The 20,430-nt window shown below is 37.8% G+C and overlaps 1 protein-coding gene across 4 annotated transcripts in view; it reads left to right on the plus strand.

The window, feature by feature from the left end:
* Positions 1-20,430, plus strand: part of LOC133650118 (monocarboxylate transporter 2-like) — a 76,892-nt gene that overhangs the window by 5,432 nt on the left and 51,030 nt on the right. For 3 of the 4 annotated variants that reach the window (XM_062046966.1, XM_062046959.1, XM_062046986.1), the window contains exon 2: positions 4,223-4,443. In XM_062046966.1, the coding sequence (XP_061902950.1) occupies positions 4,223-4,443 (221 nt within the window). Of the gene's footprint in view, positions 1-137; positions 811-4,222; positions 4,444-20,430 lie in introns of those variants that run through there. The other variant, XM_062046976.1, reaches the window with a different exon arrangement.

The raw sequence follows: 20,430 nt of genomic DNA on the forward strand, positions 1-20,430 counted from the left end.
AAAAAACATTGGAAATCTTGTACAAACAAGCAATAAGGTTATGGATAAAAAACCTAGGCACTATCATCACTGTGCCATCCTAAAAAAAAATACAGTATTTTAAACTGGGACAGTCTTCACACATTTGCAGACTTAAAAGTGACCTATAAAGTACTGCATGGATTGGCTCCAGAACCTCTGGCAGAGTTCATCAGCCAAAGAAACAGCCGTGAGCATGTCACTCGAGGCTCTGTCAGAGGTGACTATTATATTCCTCTGCGCAGGAGCACTTTCAGTAAGTCGGCCTGGTCAGTAAGAAGCGCAAATGTGTGGAACTCAGTACCTAAGGAGGTTAAACTGGTCACAACTTACAAGGCCTTCAGAAAAACAATTGAAAATGTGGCTTATGAATGTCTGCAACTGCCAGCACTAAAAGATGAGCCTGTTTTGATGCCAATGTTATGTTGTGATGTGGATTTTATTTGTTATCATATTGTATATGTATTGTGTGCTTGTTTTTTCATTTTCTCTCTTTTTTTGTGTGTGTAATTTTACTGCCTTTTTTTACATCATGGCCAAGAGACTACAGATGAAAACTAGCCTTGTGGCTAATTTCTGGCTTTTTTAACCATGTGTAGTCATGTGTTTTAATAAAATTGCATTGTCCCCTTTGACATAAACTAAGTCAATGGTCGGGAGCGAGCACGCGCGGCGCGTACACGCCAACATCCTGACTCCACGCCGCCGACCACGTGACCAAAGAGCGGCTACGTATGGAAAGTTTGGCTAACTCGCTTTTGTATTTGTTGTCGCCAAGACTTCTAAAGGACGGTAAGATCCTCCAAAACACATTTTAATGTACTACACGCCGTTTAAAAGTACACGTTTGTAACGTGTTTCCTGTAACTACCAGGAGAAATCAAATATTTACTCGTTCGGTTACGTCTAATGACAATCTGGTTGGTCGCTGCCATACATCTTTGGCGGATGCTTTTTGTAAAAAAATATTTAAAAAAATAAATCAAGTTTTAAATTCTATTGTAGTGCGAAGTGCATATGAATGGCTTCGTTGAGTCAGGCAAGACGGAGCCTTTCCACGTTTTGTGATACGATGCCACGGTTGCAACTGTCACATTCCGTCTATTATTGACTCAAAGGCGTTCCATTACTTGTGTGTGAACCACTCTTAAGTGTTGAATAACCAATAAACTTACGCGTATTTTGTGTTACTTTAAAACCGAAATATTTACAGTAAGCATTTTGACACATTTTGTACATCAAGGATACTAACACCAGTACAATGTAGGCCAATATATGGTAAACTATCGGAAGAAAACATCCACATACTAGCTTTGTGCTATAGGTAGCATAGCGTTTAATATTCATTATTTTTAAATGTATACATTTGTACATACTTTTGAATTGTCCTATTTTAACCCCCTTGAGATATTAGTTTTCCTCAATATTCTTTACTCTATTATTATTGTACCACTTCTCAAAAGTGGGCTGGCTCAGGGTGGAGGACAGAATAAAACAACTTGCACTGAGCCTAGTCTATAAAATTCACTACACCTCACTGATACCGAAGTACATGTCAAACTACTTCCATAACGTAAATGACCGCCATAACCACAACACCAGGGGGAGCTCCACAAACCACGTTAAACTCAGATTCCGATCTAACAAAGGTCTTAACTCATTCTCCTTCTATGCCACATACATATGGAATGCACTCCCAACAGGTGTAAAAGAAAGTGCATCTCTATCCTCCTAAAAGAACACCTCCAGGCAACTACAACCCTAGACTAACACCCTCCCCCCACCACATCCCACCTCCCCGGATTGTAATTAATCAAATGTAAATAATAAATAAATGGGTTATACTTGTATAGCGCTTTTCTACCTTCAAAGTACTCAAAGCGCTTTGACAGTATTTCCACATTCACCCATTCACACACTGATGGCGGAAGCTGCCATGCAAGGCGCTAACCAGCACCCATCAGGAGCAAGGGTGAAGTGTCTTGCCCAAGGACACAACGGACGTGACTAGGATGGTAGAAGGTGGGGATTGAACCAGTAACCAGCAACCCTCCGATTGCAGGCACGGCCACTCTACCAACTTCGCCTAATCAAATGTATATACTTGTTCTTATGCTTTCTGAGCTCGCTATGTTCACTGCTCGCTGTACATATCCTACCAAGTGAGACCTACACTGTTACAATGTCCATTTCTCAGATGATATAATTGTTGATGACTGAAGTGCTGATATCAACCAAACCTAACCCCCCCGCCCCAACCCCCTCCACATAACGCCCCCCAGATTGTAAATAATGTAAATAATTCAATGTATATACTCTGATGATTAACTTGTGTGATGACTGTATTATGCTGATAGTATATATTTGTACCATGAATTGATTAACGTGGACCCGACTTAAACAAGTTGAAAAACTTATTCGGGTGTTACCATTTAGTGGTCAATTGTACAGAATAGGTACTGTACTGTGCAATCTGCTAATACAAGTCTCAATCAATCAATCAAACAGCTAACTACATTGTTTGCAGGCTGTAGCCCACCCACACATGTAGACATAATCTAGTGTTGTCCCGATACCAATATTTTGGTACCGGTACCAAAATGTATTTCGATACTTTTTCTAAATGAAGGGGACCACAAAAAATTGCATTATTGGCTTTATTTTTAACAAAAAATTTTACGGTACATTACACATATGATTCTTATTGCAAGTTTGTCCTTAAATACAATAGTGAACATACAAGACAACTTGTCTTTTAGTAGTAAGTAAGCAAACAAAGGCTCCTAATTTAGTCTGCTGGCATATGTAGTAACATGTTGTGTAATTTTCCATTCTATTATTTTGTCAAAATTATTAAGGACAAGTGGTAGAAAATGAATTATTAATCTACATGTTCATTTACTGTTAATATCTGCTTACTTTCTCTTTTAACATGTTCTATCTACGCGTCTGTTCAAATGTAATAATCACTTATTCTGTTGTTTGGATACTTCACATTAGTTTTGGATGATACCACAAATGTAGGTATCAATCCGATGCCAAGTCCTTACAGGGTCATAGATTGGTCATTTTCAAAGTCGGCATATGTCCAGGGACACATGTCCTTAGTTTATATATATAAATAAAAAAAACAAAAAATATTTTGTGATGCTAAAAAATATTGATGTAATCATAGTAGTATCGACTAGATACACTCCTGTACTTGGTATCATTACAGTGGATGTTAGGTGTAGATCATCACCAATGGTGTTTGTTTACATTTTGACGCAGGTGAGCTACGTTGTGTAGTGAAACATGTTTAGCTATTCTTCATCCTGCAGGGATGATATTTGTAAGAAACATACTTTATTTGTCGCCATGGAGGCGAGGATTAGTGATTTAGAAGTAGCTAAAACACTGCAGACTGCGGCTGGACTTTAGCCACTAGCTAGCTAGCCATGTCTGAAAGCACCTCTTCCTGAGGGTGTTTCAGTGTTATTGCTTTACTTTTGTCATGAGTTTTTAAGACAAAATGCGTCCGTTCTCCCTTTTCTGTCTACACACTGTGTCTGCTTGTAGTACTAAGTGATTGTGCGCTGCCGAACATGCTCGTCTGCTCGCAAAACCAACAATAACACGACGTGACGAGGGGCGGGGGTTGGGGGACCAGGTACTTTTTAGAGGCGGTTTGGTACCGAATATGATTCATTAGTATTGCGGTACTATACCAACAGCGGTATACCGTACAACCCTAACATGATCATTACAGGACGCATGGGAATCATCAAAAACTTTCTACAACCGTATAAAACGTAATTTTGGTTTTCAGGTCTCATTTTTGGGGAAAACTAGGGCAGTTTCGTTTTTCTACGTTCGAACCCGGGAAGTGTTTTATTTGGTCTCCTTAATGTGTCGCGGGCCAACAAAAAACAAAGCGCAGGCCGCAAATGGGCCCCGGGCTGCACTTTGGACACCCCATGCTATATTCTAGCTTTCTCGTGTTTGCTCAGAGGACATAGTGTTTACAACTGTCTTAAGTGAGCAATCACCTTAATGTGCAATAACAATAAAAGCCTTTTCTATTGTATTCTAACATCATTGTGTTAAATGAGGATCACCCATTAGGAATTTGGCAACACATTGCTAACAGTCATCCACAATTAACTTGGTTTTACTGTTTTATTATGCTTTTAAATGACTGACAATTGCTGCCCACTCTCATTAGGAACATGCCAATTGCACCAACCAATGATGTGGCCTTCAGACCTCCAGATGGTGGCTGGGGCTGGATGGTGGTGATCGGGGCTCATATCTCCATTGGGTTCGCCTATTCTACTCCAAAAGCCCTCTCAATTTTCTTCAAGGAGATTCAGGCAGACTTGGAGGCCAGCTACAGTGATATAGCATGGATTTCTTCTATTATGTTAGCAGCCATGTATGCCGGCGGTGAGTACACTTGGTCTGACTTTGTTACATTAAATACAGTGCATCCAGAAAGTATTCACAGCGCTTACACATTTTGTTATGTTACAGCCTTATTTCAAAATGGAATAAATTAGAGATGTCCGATAATGGCTTTTTTGCCGATATCCGATATTGTCCAACTCCGATTCCGATATCAACCGATACCGATATATACAGTCGTGGAATTAACACATTATTATGCCTAATTTTGTTGTGATGCCCCGCTGGCTGCATTAAACAATGTAACAAAGTTTTCCAAAATAAATCAACTCAAGTTATGGAAAAAAATGCCAACATGGCACTGCCATATTTATTATTAATGTCGCAAAGTGCATTATTTGTTTTAACATGCCTCAAAACAGCAGCTTGGAATTTGGGACATGCTCTCCCTGAGAGAGCTTGAGGAGATTGAGGTGGGGGGGGGGGGGGGGGGGTGTATATTGTAGCGTCCTGGAAGAGTTAGTGCTGCAAGGGGTTCTGGGTATTTGTTCTGTTGTGTTTATGTTGTGTTACGGTGCGGATGTTCTCCCGAAATGTGTTTGTCATTCTTGTTTGGTGTGGGTTCACAGTGTGGCGCATATTTGTAACAGTGTTAAAGTTGTTTATACGCCACCCTCAGTGTGACCTGTATGGCTGTTGACCAAGTATGCCTTGCATTCACTTATGTGTGTGTGAAAAGCCGTAGATATTATGTGACCGGGCCGGCACGCAAAGGCAGTGCCTTTAAGGTTTATTGGCTCTCTGTACTTCTCACTACGTCCGTGTACACAGCGGCGTTTTAAAAAGTCATAAATTTTACTTTTTTTTTTTTTGCAAATATTTTTATTGAATTTTACAGTTAAAATCACATTTAACAGTCGTACTTTGCTCACGCAAAGCCTTCATACAATCACACATCCACTCATACACACTCACATGCACACTTTAACTTTAAACTTTAACAACTCAAGGTTTACAGCAGGGGTCACCAACCTTTTTGAAACCAAGGGCTACTTCTTGGGTACTGATTACTGCGAAGGGCTACCAGTTAGATACACATTTAAATAAATTGCCAGAAGTAGCCAATTTGCTCAATTTACCTTTAACTCTGTTATTATTGATAATTAATGATATTTATCTTTGTGGAAACATTGATCATCTTAATGATTTCTCACAATAAATATATATAGAAACAGATAAATATCAATATGCAACACTTTATTTTTATATTTTCTCTAAGTGCACATTTTTCAAATTGAACATTTTCAAATGATCACTTCTAAGACAGTCTTGTGAAATCACAATATCCCATTTTAACTAGCTAGCCACTAACATTTTTTTAACAAATCATGAATTACTTTGCACCATGTTTGTACAAATAATAACTCATGTAAAATACAAAAGTAAACCCTCACATTTTTAAATCATGTCACACTTTGAACTGGACACCAAATCTGTTATCTGTTTCTTTGTCAGTTAGTGGGAAGCCTGGCATTGCATGCTGTTAACTAGTGTGTTGTACTCTGGTGTGTAACTTGACACTGCAACTCTGAGTGAGTCTTGCAGATGTGCATCAGTGAGGCGTGTTCTGTGTTTGTTCTTGATGAAGTTCATGTCAGAAAAGGCTGATTCACAAAGATAAGATTTTTCCTCATTGTTTGCGGAACCTTCTTAATCTTTTGGACATATTTTCACAGCAATCTGGCCTTAAGCTTAATTATGATAAATGTAAAATGTTAAGGATCGGAAATCTAAAGGGAACGTCCTTTCGAATGGAATGCAAAGTGCCTGTTTTGTGGACAGATGGACCAGTTAACATACTTGGTGTTGTTGTCCCAGAAAATCTGGAAGATCTAGGCTCAGTAAATTATGATAATCGACTAAGAAAGCTGGACAAAATTATGCAATTATGGAAAGGGAAATCCCTAACCTTGTATGGTAAAATGTCTATTGCCAACTCGTTAATTATTCCTCAATTTATTTATTTGTTTTTGTCATTACCAGCTCCATCACAAAACTTTTTTAAGATTTATGAGCGGAGGGTCTTCGATTTTGTCTGGAACGGCAAACCAGAAAAGATTGAAAGAAAGGTTTTGTACAAAGAGTATGAATATGGGGGCCTGAAACTTCTCAACCTTGAAGCTATGTGTCTGTCTTTAAAAGCATCAATTGTTCCAAAGATGTATTTAAACATTGAGTGGTACATAAATGTCCTGTTGGACAAAAAACATGTACTGTATCAAAAGAAATTGTATCCTTTTTTACAAGTGATCCCCTCCCAGAGAGTCTGCTGGGAAACATGGCGGGGTTCATAAAGGAAACAATCCACTCATAGTGGTGTTTTCAATTTTATGTGCCAGAAAAAAGAGACGATATTTTGCAGCAGTTAATATGGATGAACTCTAATATTGTAATAGATGGAAAGCCTTTCTTTTGGAAAAATATGTTTGAAAGAGGAATCATTTTTGTCAATGATATTATCAATGAGAATGGTAAAATTATGAAGTATGATGAATTTAGAGCTATGTATGGTGATGCTTGCTCGAGCTTTTCATTTTATCAACTAACTGGAGTAATTGGGAAAAGATGGAAACAAATAATTAATTATGGAACTACTAAATTATTAGTTTGTAAACCTCTAATAAGAAATTCTAGTTGGCAAAAAGGAACTAAAATAAATAGAAAAATATATAATTTTTATTTAATAAAGAAATCTTTGAAGGCTGCCTCATACAACACAAATGGAAAAAGGGAGGACTTTTTTGACTGCCCGTTGCCATGGGATGCCATATTCAAACTAATCTATAAAACCACTATCGATGTGCAACATCGTTATTTTCAAATTAAAATTATTTATAACTTCTTACCCACAGGGAAAATGTTAAAATTATGGAATATGACAGAGTCAGATGATTGCCGATTTTGTTGTCAGGAGCCTGAATCCACCCTGCATTTGTTTTGGTATTGTCATATTGTGTCTTTGTTTTGGGTGGAAGTTGAAAAAATGTGTTTAAGGATTGGTTTGTTTATGAAGCTTAATGTGGTTTCTGTTATTTTAGGAGAGTTCATTGACAATCATGATTTAGTCAATTTAATTATAGTACTCGGTAAAATGTTTATTTTTAAGGCCAAAAACAGATATTCACTTAGTATTACTTTCTTTAAAACATTTATTCAGTATTTTCTAACTTTAGAAAGTTACATGGTTGAAAACGATAATGATACCAAAAAACATTTAAAAAAAGATGAGAAGTCCTCAAAGGCTTATTTTGAAAGTATAATTATGTTTATAGATTATATGATATCTGTTGTTGTGTTCCCTAATTTGAGTGACCTGGACATAATCTGGACTGTACATAAATGCTTATTTTGAAAATGTAATTTTGTTTATAAATTATATGCAATCTGTTGGGTTCCCTAATTTTTTTCTGTGTACATGAATGAAGGTGTGTGTTGCTGAGTCCGACTTGGACATTATCTGGACTGGGCCTGGTTTAAAAAACCCTTTAAACAAATATAATTTCATTGACAACCTGGTCTGTTGAAGATAAGGCCCTTTTTTAAAAAATAAAATAAAATAAGATAAATAAATAAAAAACATTTTCTTGGATAAAAAAGAAAGTAAAACAATATAAAAATAATTACATAAAAAATAGTAATTAATGAAAATGTTAGTGGACCAGCAGCCTATACAATCATGTGTGCTTCAGGGACTGTGTCCCTTGCAGATGTGTTGTCTATGTTGTGGGAACCAGAATATTGGTAGCAGAAAGAAATAACCCCTTTTGTGTGAGTGGGTGTGGATGAGTGTGCATGGGGGAGGTTGTTTGGGTTGATGCACTGATTGAAAGTGTATCTTGTGTTTTTTCTATGTAGATTTAATTTAAAAAAAAAACAAAAAAAAAAAACTTTTTTTTTTTTTAGAACAGGCCCGCGGGCGACTCATCTGGTCATTACGGGCGACCTGGTGCCCGCGGGCACCGCGTTGGTGGCCCCTGGTTTACAGTATAAACATTATTAGAAAAAATACCCAGATATTGTATATATATCCATCCATCCCGCTCTGGCTCAGGATCAGCAGGCTATCTAGACCATAGCAAGATGGATGAACATTCCTCGGCATCAAGGATCCTCAGGAAGTGATACCAAGATCACCTCTCGAGGACCTCTCCACCGTTCACACTTAAAAAAGAAAAGGAAAGTCACAGAAGTTGATCAGATGCAAAACAATACAAAATAAAAAGTCACAAAAAAAATAAAAATCAATAAGCAAGTAAACCGTGGCAAAGCCATATCAGAAGTAACAAAAAAACAAAACAATAATAGTGTAGGATCAATACAGAAAATGATAAAGACAATAAAAAAGGAATACAACTACAAAAAAGATGGCAGTTTGTTTGTTTTTTTTCTTGTTTTTTTCTTTTTTCCTTAAATGTCTTAAGTTATTATTCAAACCTTTACTGACATATAGTGAATCATAAATTTTACTTTTTGAAACCGATACCGATAATTTTGAAACCGATACAGATAATTTCCGATATGACATTTAAAGCATTTATCGGCCGATAATATCGGACTGCCGATATTATCGGCCGATAAATGCTTTAAATGTCATCCCTAGAATAAATTCATGTTTGTCCTCAGCATTCTACAGAGAATACCCAATAATGACAATGTGGAAAGGTTTTACTTTTTTTTTGTGCAAATGTATTAAACATAAAAAAACGCATGTTCATTAGTATTCAGAGCCTTTGCTCAATACTTTGTTGATGCACATTTGGCAGCAATTACAGCCTCAACTCTTTTTGAATATGATGCCACAAGCTTGGCACACCTATCTTTGGGGAGTTTCGCCCATTCCTCTTTGCAGCACCTCTGAAGCTCCATCAAGTTGGATGGTGAGCGTTGGTGTTCATCCGAGATGTCTCTGCACATTGCTGCATTCATCTTAGTCTCGTCAGGGAGGTGACCAAAAACCTGATTGTCTCTGTGGAGAGAGGAGAACCTTCCACTAGGACAATCGTCTCTGCAGCAATTCATCAATTAAGCCTAGTGGCCAGACGGAAGCCATCTTTTTTTAAAAGCCTAACCAGGGACAAGGGTTGCAAATTAGCCTGTGGCTAGAAGTCTTATGTACTTTGACATCGGTTACCTGTGGGTAGCAATGTTTAATTGTACTGTCCCTGTCAAATAAATAAATACATAAATAAATAAAATATATAAATTTCTTCGTAAAAAAAAAAAAAAAAAAATTGCGAAAATGCACCTGAAATACTTTCAGACCATGAGAAACAAAATGCTCTGGTCTGATGTTCCAAGGGCCACACAGAAACATTAATTAATTTATAAACTACTGCATTTTCTCCGACTTAACTTTTGCCTTGCCCACTAAACGCACCAATAGGCGTGTTAACTGATGTATATTACTACTCCTTTGTTATAGTACATGGGACAATCAATGGACATATAAAATATTAATGTGCCAGATTGTAGCCAAAAGCTAATTTCCATCTGCAGAGCCCTGCAGGGTCATTGTATATAGCAGGGGTTGTTTGACCTTTTCCAGTAAGAGGAGCCCGGCGACCACTCCAATATTAACACTGAATTCGTAATCTTACTCTTGATTTTGATGATATTCAATAATTCTATCTAACCTACTTACAGTTTACTACCTTGTCAAATGATAGAAAAGCATGTGTTAATCACAAACAATATATTATTAATTTAATAAATAAACTTTAGGCTTAGGTCAGGCTGATTTGAAAAAGAAGTACTAACCAAATAAACAATACATTTACATATGTATATATTTAAATATGTATTATGTTGTGCTAAAATAAATAAACAAAATAACAATAAATATGTTTCTTAACTAAACTGTCAATAAAATTAAAGTGCAAATGAAAATACAGCTTCATCACTAGGGTTGTACGGTATATCGGTACCAGTATAGTATCGCGGTACTAAATATTCAAAAATGGTACTATACTCTGTTTGAAAAGTACCGGTTCTTGGGCATGACGGTGCATCATCACGTCGTGACATTGCTGGTTTTCAATCTTGCAATTTCTGTTTTGTGCCACTGCTTCATAACTCTTTAATAAATACAGTTTTGGTAAATTGACTTAGTTGTGATTTCCCTCTCTGCGTGAATGTTTAAAATTAGCATATATTAATGCAGTATGAACAAGAATGTTTTAATGTAGACACATGGAATCATCATACTGGTGTGATTATATGCGTCAAGTGTTAATTCAAGGCTAAGGCAAAATATCGAGATATATATTGTGTATCGTGACATGGCCTAAAAATATTGAGATATTAATAAAAGACTATATCGCCCAGCCCTAACTGGTATACAGTATATGCCATCAACGTGCCGAGGACCATTTCTTTGCAAAGAAACACGCCCAGGGCTCCCACTACTTCAGCGTTATGGTGAGTTGATTTTTCATGCTCATTATTTTGCAGTTTTTATCTGTCACATGTGGAAAGCCGGTCCGTTAAAATAATGCATACATTAAACCGGTCCCTGGTGGAAAAAAGTTTGGGCAACACTGCCCTACAGTAAAGCATGGTGGTGGCAGCATCAAGCAGTGGGGATGTTTTTCAGCGACAGGAACTGGTAGACTCGTCAGGATGGAGGGAAAGATGAATGCAGCAACGTACAGAGACATCCTGGATGAACGTTAACACTTATCATCCAACTTCATGGAGCCTGAGAGGTGCTGCAAGGAGGAATGGGCAAAGCAGAAAAAAACATAAGTCTTCATGGTCTTTCTTTTTGGAATCCATACTGAACATCACACAGTATTACTCAGATATTATTGTAAACATGTTTTAAAGTAATAGGGAATATAAATGTCTTCTGTAAAAGCCCATACTATTCTTATTTAATATTCTAAATCAGTGGTTCTCAAATGGGGGTACGCGTACCCCTGGTGGTACTTGAAGGTATGCCAAGGGGTACGTGAGATTTTTTTTAAAATGTCTGTCAAAAAGAACTGTGAAAAGAAATGCAACAATGCAATATTCAGTGTTGACAGCTAGATTTTTTGTGGACATGTTCCATAAATATTGATGTTAAAGATTTCTTTTTTTGTGAAGAAATGTTTAGAATTAAGTTCATGAATCCAGACGGATCTCTATTACAATCCCCAAAGAGGGCACTTTAAGTTGATGATTACTTCTATGTGTAGAAATCTTTATTTATAATTGAATCACTTGTTTATTTTTCAACAAGTTTTTAGTTATTTTTTATATCTTTTTTTTCCAAATAGTTCAAGAAAGACCACAACAAATGAGCAATATTTTGCACTGTTATACAATTTTATACATCAGAAACTGATGACATAGTGCTGTATTTTACTTCTTTATCTCTTTTTTTCAACCAAAAATGCTTTGCTCTGATTAGGGGGTACTTGAATTAAAAAAATGTTCACAGGGGGTACATCACTGAAAAAAGGTTGAGAACCACTGTTCTAAATAATCCCTTGGATAGCAGTTGATGATCAAGTATCAAGTAATTAGTTGAATATTACTTACATATACCTCGGCCAAGTCATACCAAAGACTATAAAAATGGGACCCATTACCACCCTGCTTAGCACTCAGGATCAAGGGTTGGAATTGGGGGTTGAATCACCAAAAATGATTCCCGGGCTTGGCCACCGCTGCTGCCCACTGCTCTCCTTACCTCCCAGGGGATGATCAAGGGTGATGGGTCAAATGCAGAGAATAGTCTCGCCACACCTAGTGTGTGTGTGACAATCATTGATACTTTAATTTAATATACAAAGTCGTCTAGGCAGAAGCTTATCAGAAAGTATCCACTAACAAACGTGTCTGTATCATTCAACGCATCATGATCTTAACCTAATAAATGATCTGCAAAAAAACAATCACCATGCCACTTCAACCTAAAGACGGCAAAAGTCAGTTTTAGACGCATAATAATAAATGGGTTGGTGTTTTTATACCTACCATTATTTTTTGTTTGAGTCATTTCACTTGGTCAAGCATTTTCTAACGTTCCACACTACAGAATAATAAATGTATGTATAATTTGTGCTGATAGCGTATCGGATCAATATTGGTATCCGCAAATAGTCTAGGCTCCAATATCGGTATTGTATCAGAAGTGAAAATGTTGTATCGGGACACTCCTAATAGCGTAAATAATAGTGTAAATAATCAGCGTACATACATGTATAATGTGATATTTTTTGTAAATAATCACACTTTTATGTGTTAACTTTGACAGCCATGTTAAAAACAAATACAAATATTCAAGTCTTAACCTAAATGCTTATTGACAAGGACCTAATGATTTGTAGAGTTTTTAAACACCCTGTAAGATAATGCCAAAGAAAAACACTGTTAATAGTTTAAAGCTCAGTGAAATAAGGTCAGTAAGGTATGCTGAGGTTTAATGTGATGTACGGATGATCCTATCCATGTTTTTATTCCATCGTGACTATTACAAAAACACCTAAAAAGTACAAAGAAAAAGAAAATCACATGCTCAGACTTAATTATTTGTTGCTTGCTGAACTGAGGTCTGGACCATGTGCTGACATGTTGCATGAGACACATGATGTACTGTACATGGTGATGGTTCAAACTTCAGAGTTGTAGACATACTGCACACTTTGAATACAGTTGGCTGAACTTAGGTTTGTTGACCCAGACTGCAGCTCGACCTGTTGTGTTGACTGAAGGTGGCCCAGATTTGTCCAAAATCAGTCTTTTTTGTCTTTACAAAGTATGCCGTGAGTAGTAGGTTTGTTGTTGACAGGAAAGCGAATATTGTGAAATTAATAAGCCGTATGTTTAAAATGGGCAAAATACGTACAAATAACATATTATGAATGTGCATGTTACTACATTACGTATATGCTTACAGCATATATATAAAACGTTGGAGTTCTTGGGAAGTTTTTTTAGAGCGCTTTGTAGGTGGAATAGAGCGACTCTCATTGACTCCAATTTTTGCTGACTTTTACTAAAGTTTATTTACGATTTAGAATGTATGAAAAAGAAAAACATAAAGATTGGGAATCATAGGCAAAATTCCCAAAAAGTTCAGTTCCCCCTTAAAGTACCAGTAGAGTGGAAAAACAACTTGCCTCTATATTCACACTATTATCATTTTGTGATTTATGACACCTAAAAACTTAGGAAGTTTGCGACTAAATAGACATGATCGAAATAGTATCAAGCTCATGGAGAATTCCGAGCCATTTTGAGAGATAATGAGGAAGCCAGTCATGTCATAGTTTGACGTAGAGGTAAGGACCACAGATCCCTTCATCCATAACATCAATACAAATCATGCAGACTTTATGGGAGCCAACAACACATACTTTGGGAAAAATTATGATCCATAAACTTATAAACTTATGATCGATCCTGAATATAACAAGGATGAGCTACAAGTTTTAGAAGCTCTGCTAAACAGATCCAGCCTTAGTAAAACACAAATCATCATGTAGCAGTATTGCTAAGTGCTAAACAAGAAATACAAACATAATAAAAAAAATAGCTTACTATACAATGTCTGCTCTTACATTGATGACGACTGATAGGATATCCATATCATCCGGTTTAGATGAATAATTAAAGGCCTACTGAAACCCACTACTACCGACCACGCAGTCTGATAGTTTATATATCAATGATGAAATCTTAACATTATAACACATGCCAATACGGCCGGGTTAACTTATAAAGTGACATTTTAAATTTGCCGCTAAACTTCCGGTTCGAAACGCCTCTGAGGATGACGTATGCGTGTGACGTAGCCCGGCGAACACGGGTATGCCTTCCACATTGAAGCCGATACGAAAAAGCTCTGTTTTCATTTCATAATTCCACAGTATTCTGGACATCTGTGTTCGTGAATCTGTTTCAATCATGTTCATTGCATTATGGAGAAGGAAGCCGAGCAAGCAAAGAAGAAAGTTGTCGGTGCGAAATGGACGTATTTTTCGAACGTAGTCAGCCACAACAGTACACAGCCGGCGCTTCTTTGTTTACATTCCCGAAAGATGCAGTCAAGATGGAAGAACTCGGATAACAGAGACTCTAACCAGGAGGACTTTTGATTTGGATACACAGACGCCTGTAGAGAACTGGGACAACACAGACTCTTACCAGGATTACTTTGATTTGGATGACAAAGACGCAGACGTGCTACTGTGAGTATGCAGCTTTGGCTTTTTTTTGCGTATGTACGTAACTTTTTTAAAATATATAAGCTTTATGAACCTTGGGTTAGGTGAACGGTCTTTTGGGCTGAGTGATTGTGTGTGTTGATCATGTGTTTGAATTGTATTGGCGTGTTCTATGGAGCTAGGAGCTAGCAGAGGAGCTAGGAGCTAGCATAACACGTACCGTACGTGCGCGTCACGTACGTAACTTTTTAAAAATATATAAGCTTTATGAACCTTGGGTTAGGTGAACGGTCTTTTGGGCTGAGTGATTGTGTGTGTTGATCAGGTGTTTGAATTGTATTGGCGTGTTCTATGGAGCTAGGAGCTAGCAGAGGAGCTAGGAGCTAGCATAACAAACACGCAGGTGTTATTATGCAGGATTAATTTGTGGCATATTAAATATAAGCCTGGTTGTGTTGTGGCTAATAGAGTATATATATGTCTTGTGTTTATTTACTGTTGTAGTCATTCCGAGCTGAATATCAGGTACCGTGAGTATGCAGCCTTGGCTGCTAAACATTCGATAACTTGACCGTATGTGCGCGTCACGTACGTAACTTTTTAAAAATATATAAGCTTTATGAACCTTGGGTTAGGTAAACGGTCTTTTGGGCTGAGTGATTGTGTGTGTTGATCAGGTGTTTGAATTGTATTGGCGTGTTCTATGGAGCTAGGAGCTAGCAGAGGAGCTAGGAGCTAGCATAACAAACACGCAGGTGTTTTTATGCAGGATTAATTTGTGGCATATTAAATATAAGCCTGGTTGTGTTGTGGCTAATAGAGTATATATATGTCTTGTGTTTATTTACTGTTGTAGTCATTCCCAGCTGAATATCAGGTCACCCCCGGCTCTCACAGCATCTTCCCTATCTGAATAGCTTCAACTCCCCACTAGTCCTTCACTTGCACTTTACTCATCCACAAATCTTTCATCCTCGCTCAAATTAATGGGGAAATTGTCGCTTTCTCGGTCCGAATCTCTCTCACTTCATGCGGCCATCATTGTAAACAATAGGGAACTTTGCGTATATGTTCAACTGACTACGTCACGCTACTTCCGGTAGGTGCAAGCCTTTTTTTTATCAGATACCAAAAGTTGCAATCTTTATCGTCGTTGTTCTATACTAAATCCTTTCAGCAAAAATATGGCAATATCGCGAAATGATCAAGTATGACACATAGAATAGATCTGCTATCCCCGTTTAAATAAAAAAAATTCATTTCAGTAGGCCTTTAATCATGATGCACACAAAGGGTTATCAAGGAAAAGTCTCCCTGCAGACACTGTCTTTGGTTGTGTGTGTTAGTTTCCATCTCTGAGTATGAATTCAATATCACAGATGAACAACTTCTAGATTCAAGGCTAAATCCTCCTAATATTCAGATGAGAGGCATGATTTATAATCTAGAATAACTCTGACGAGTCGAGACGCGAAGATGCGGAAGCAGCAGGACATCGCAGCAGATGGCTACTGAGCTGTGATTGTAAATATAGTTGGATATGGTTTAATGGATACAATGAAACACAATTAAGCATATAAGTCATCTGGTTTTTCCACTCTGGGGGGCGGTATAGCTCGGTTGGTAGAGTGGCCGTGCCAGCAACTTGAGGGTTCCAGGTTTGATCCCCGCTTCCGCAATCCTAGTCACTGCCATTGTGTCCTTGGGCAAGACACTTTACCCACCGGCTCCCAGTGCCAACCGCACCGGTTTAAATGAAACTTAGATATTGGGTTTCACTATGTAAAAGCGCTTTGAGTCACTAGAGAAAAGCGCTATATAAATATAATTCACTTCACTTCACTTCACTCTGTTGGTACTTTTAAAGTGGAGTAAGTCGCAAATGAGATCTTTTGTTTTGTTCACTTTAAAGCAAGGCTGCATTGCTTTTATAAGTACTAGGGATGGCCGATAATACCGGACTGCCGATATTATAGGTCGATAAATGCTTTAAAATGTAATATCGGAAATTATGGGTATCTGTTTCAAAATTATCGGTATCGGTTTCAAATAGTAAAATGTATGACTTTTTAAAACACCGTTGTGTACACGGTCGTAGGGAGAAGTACAGAGCGCCAATAAACCTTAAAGGCACTTCCTTTGCTTGCCGGCCCAGTCACATAATATCTACGGCTTTTCACACACACAAGTGAATGCAAGGCATACTTGGTCAACAGCCATACAGGTCACACTGAGGGTGCCCGTATAAAGAACTTTAACACTGTTACAAATATGCGCCACACTGTGAACCCACACCAAACAAGAATGACAAACACATTTCGGGAGAACATCCGCACCGTAACACAACATACAGAACAAATACCCAGAACCCCTTGCAGCACTAACTCTTCCGGGACGCTATAATATACACCCCCCGCTACTTCCTCGTTTTTTTAATGAAACATCAAAAAATAGGATCCAAACAAAATTTGTTGAACGCTTGCCTCAGCAGCAGGTACACACTCTTCCTTTTGCCTAAACGCCACACTGAATGGCAGGACAGGGAGACGATCAGGAGGCTAGTTAGCATCATCAAGATAGCTCACTTGTTGTCGCCTACGTTCGCTCTCCGAACCACAACGTTGACAGCTTTATATACTTTGCTGCATATCATATTTGGATGATTACAATCCAAACATTGTTAGTTTTGAACGAGTTGTAGTTCGAGAGCATTTATTAACAGCCAGCGGAAAGGTATATTTTTGACGTGACGAATGTAAACCGAGGTCACAACCCCGGATGAATATTCCCCGAAGGGACGTGGCTACAGGATAGAGGTGGTAAGCGTTTTCTGAGTTCTTTGCATGCATGGCATATAATTTTACATTACATTTTCAATAATAATAATGTTAGTAAATTATCCAATAAAAAACAAAACAAATCTGTGGTACATTACATGGGACATGCAAGTGTCAAAAAGACAGCCAAAAGAGGTTGGTAGATGAGAATAAATCTAAAGGTAAAATATAGTGTAAAAAGGCACCCAATTGCAGGAAATGTCTTGATTTTCAAAATTTTATTTTAAGGCTTGCGTGGCAGCACTTCTAGCTGATAAAAATGTTCCTCTTTTTTTTCTAGTCAGTTTTTCTCTTTTTTTCCCAAAGGATGATCACATGCCTGTATTTTGGCCATGATCGTGCAGCCCTACTTGATTCTGACGTACGTACCAAACATTGACTATTTTGTACCCTCACACTCCTAGTAAACATGTTTCCTCGCCACTTTGCAGTTTACTTACTGCGGTCTTAGTGCATCCAGGATTTTTAAGTACTATTGAGTACATTGAGATTTGAGTACCGTATTTTCCGGACTATAAGGCACACTTAAAATATTTTTTTTTCCTCAAAACTCGACAGTGCGCCTTACAACCTGGTGTGCCTAATGTACAGAATAATTCTGGTTTTGCTTACCGACCTTGAAGCAATTTTATTTGGTACATGGTGTAATGATAAGTGTGACCAGTAGATGCAATCAAACATAGGAGATAGTGTAGACTGCAATATGATGGCAATATGACTCAAGTAAACCACACCAACATTTTATATGTTCCATTGAAAATAAAGAAATCTATCAAAATGTTTTAGTACGACTTTGGTAAGCTATGAAGCCGCACTGCTTGATGGATTGTCGGCGCATTAAACATACGAGTATTATAATGGTGTGTGTATAAGGTAAGACATATTATCTAGTGTTTTGTTTCGCAATATTATGCAAAAGCCACTTTTCTTACCTTACCTTATCTTATCTTTTCTGGTACCTGCTGTTCTGTATTTAGTCGATAAGCTTCTTCTTTTTCTTTATCTTCTTGTTATGGGACATTCATCCTCCGCTGTAGCCATTTCTAATATAAAGTAGTGTAAAGTTCTTACTTATATCTGTCAGTAAACTCGCCATGAAAGCGCTTTTTTTGATTGATTGATTGATTGAGACTTTTATTAGTAGGTTGCACAGTGAAGTACATATTCCGTACAATTGACCACTAAATGGTAACACCCGAATAATTATTTCAACTTGTTTAAGTCGGGGTCCACTTAAATTGATTCGTGATACAGATATATACTATCATATATACTATCATCATAATACAGTCATCACACAAGATAATCACATTGAATTATTTACATTATTTACAATCAGGGGTGTGGAGGGGGGGGGGGGATATGGACATCAAGTAGTGGACATAGAGAGAGAGAGAGATCAGAAGGCATAAGAAAAAGAAAAAGTATCTGCATTTGATTGTTTACATTTGATTATTAGCAATCCGGGGAGGGTGTTAGTTTAGGGTTGTAGCTGCCTGGAGGTGAACTTTTATTGCGGTTTTGAAGGAGGATAGAGATGCCCTTTCTTTTATACCTGTTGGGAGCGCATTCCACATTGATGTGGCATAGAAAGAGAATGAGTTAAGACCTTTGTTAGTTCGGAATCTGGGTTTAACGTGGTTAGTGGAGCACCCCCTGGTGTTGTGGTTATGGCGGTCATTTACGTTAAGGAAGTAGTTTGACATGTACTTCGGTATCAGGGAGGTGTAGCGGATTTTATAGACTAGGCTCAGTGCAAGTTGTTTAACTCTGTCCTCCACCTTGAGCCAGCCCACTTTAGAGAAGTGGGTAGGAGTGAGGTGGGATCTGGGGTGGAGGTCTAGAAGTAACCTGACTAGCTTGTTCTGAGATGTTTGGAGTTTAGATTTGAGGGTTTTGGAGGTGCTAGGGTACCAGGAGGTGCATGCGTAATCGAAAAAGGGTTAAACGAGAGTTCCCGCCAGAATCCTCAAGGTGCTTTTGTTGACCAGAGAGGAAATTCTGTAGAGAAATCTCATTCGTTGGTTCAAGTTCAAGTTCAAGTTCAAGTTTCAAGTTTATTCACAATACCATACAACAATTGCAATAGTAGTGAATATCATTTAAAGATATTGGTAAGTGAAAGGGTCCACCAAATAAGCTAAAAGAAGCTTTTGACAGGGGGTCCAGAGGACAGTTTATATATGGAATGATGAAAAAATGGTAGCAAGCACTACAACAACAAAAAAAAAAAACAACAACGCTATGGATAAACACAAGATGATAGTACTAAAGCATGCATACACATACACACATACATTCATTCGACCATGCAAAACCCAACAGTAGTCAATCCCACATGAGGCATTAGAGATAGGTGGTTAATAGGTAAGTTTTCAGTTTCTTTTTGAAGTTGGAGAATGGATACCGTATCTTAAGGCTCTCATTAAGCCGGTTCCAAATCTTAGGTCCCCTGCATACAACACTTCGATCGGTACAAGCCAGTAGACGATGTTTACCTGATATCAGATCTAAGTTACGAGTGTTGTGGGCATGCTGGGGATGGTAGATAGGAACCAAGCTACAGAGCCTAGGATTCAGCCTGTGAATGACTTGATAGGTTAAACAAGCATTTTGATGAATATTGAATTCTGTCAGTCTTAAGAGATTATATTTATGAAATAGATGTCGAGTGGGGGCATTAAACTTGGACCATGATAGGGCCCGTATGATTTTCTTTTGCATAGATTCTAATTTGTGAAGGTAGGTAGGGAAGGTGTTACACCAGATGACATTACAGTAGTTTAGATGTGGTTCAAAGAGAGTTTTATATAGGGTTTTTTGATTACCTTGGTTGCCATTTTATCACAGGAAAGGTTAGCCTCTAGAATGGAACCTAGGTAGGTGACCTCATCTTTCCTGGTGATGACACTGTCACCTACTTTTATGGTGAAGTCATTGACTCTCTTAAGTTTGATGTGGGACCCAAACAGGATGGA

Source organism: Entelurus aequoreus, linkage group LG01 (genome assembly GCF_033978785.1).
Source record: "Entelurus aequoreus isolate RoL-2023_Sb linkage group LG01, RoL_Eaeq_v1.1, whole genome shotgun sequence".
Taxonomy (NCBI): Eukaryota; Metazoa; Chordata; class Actinopteri; order Syngnathiformes; family Syngnathidae; genus Entelurus; species Entelurus aequoreus.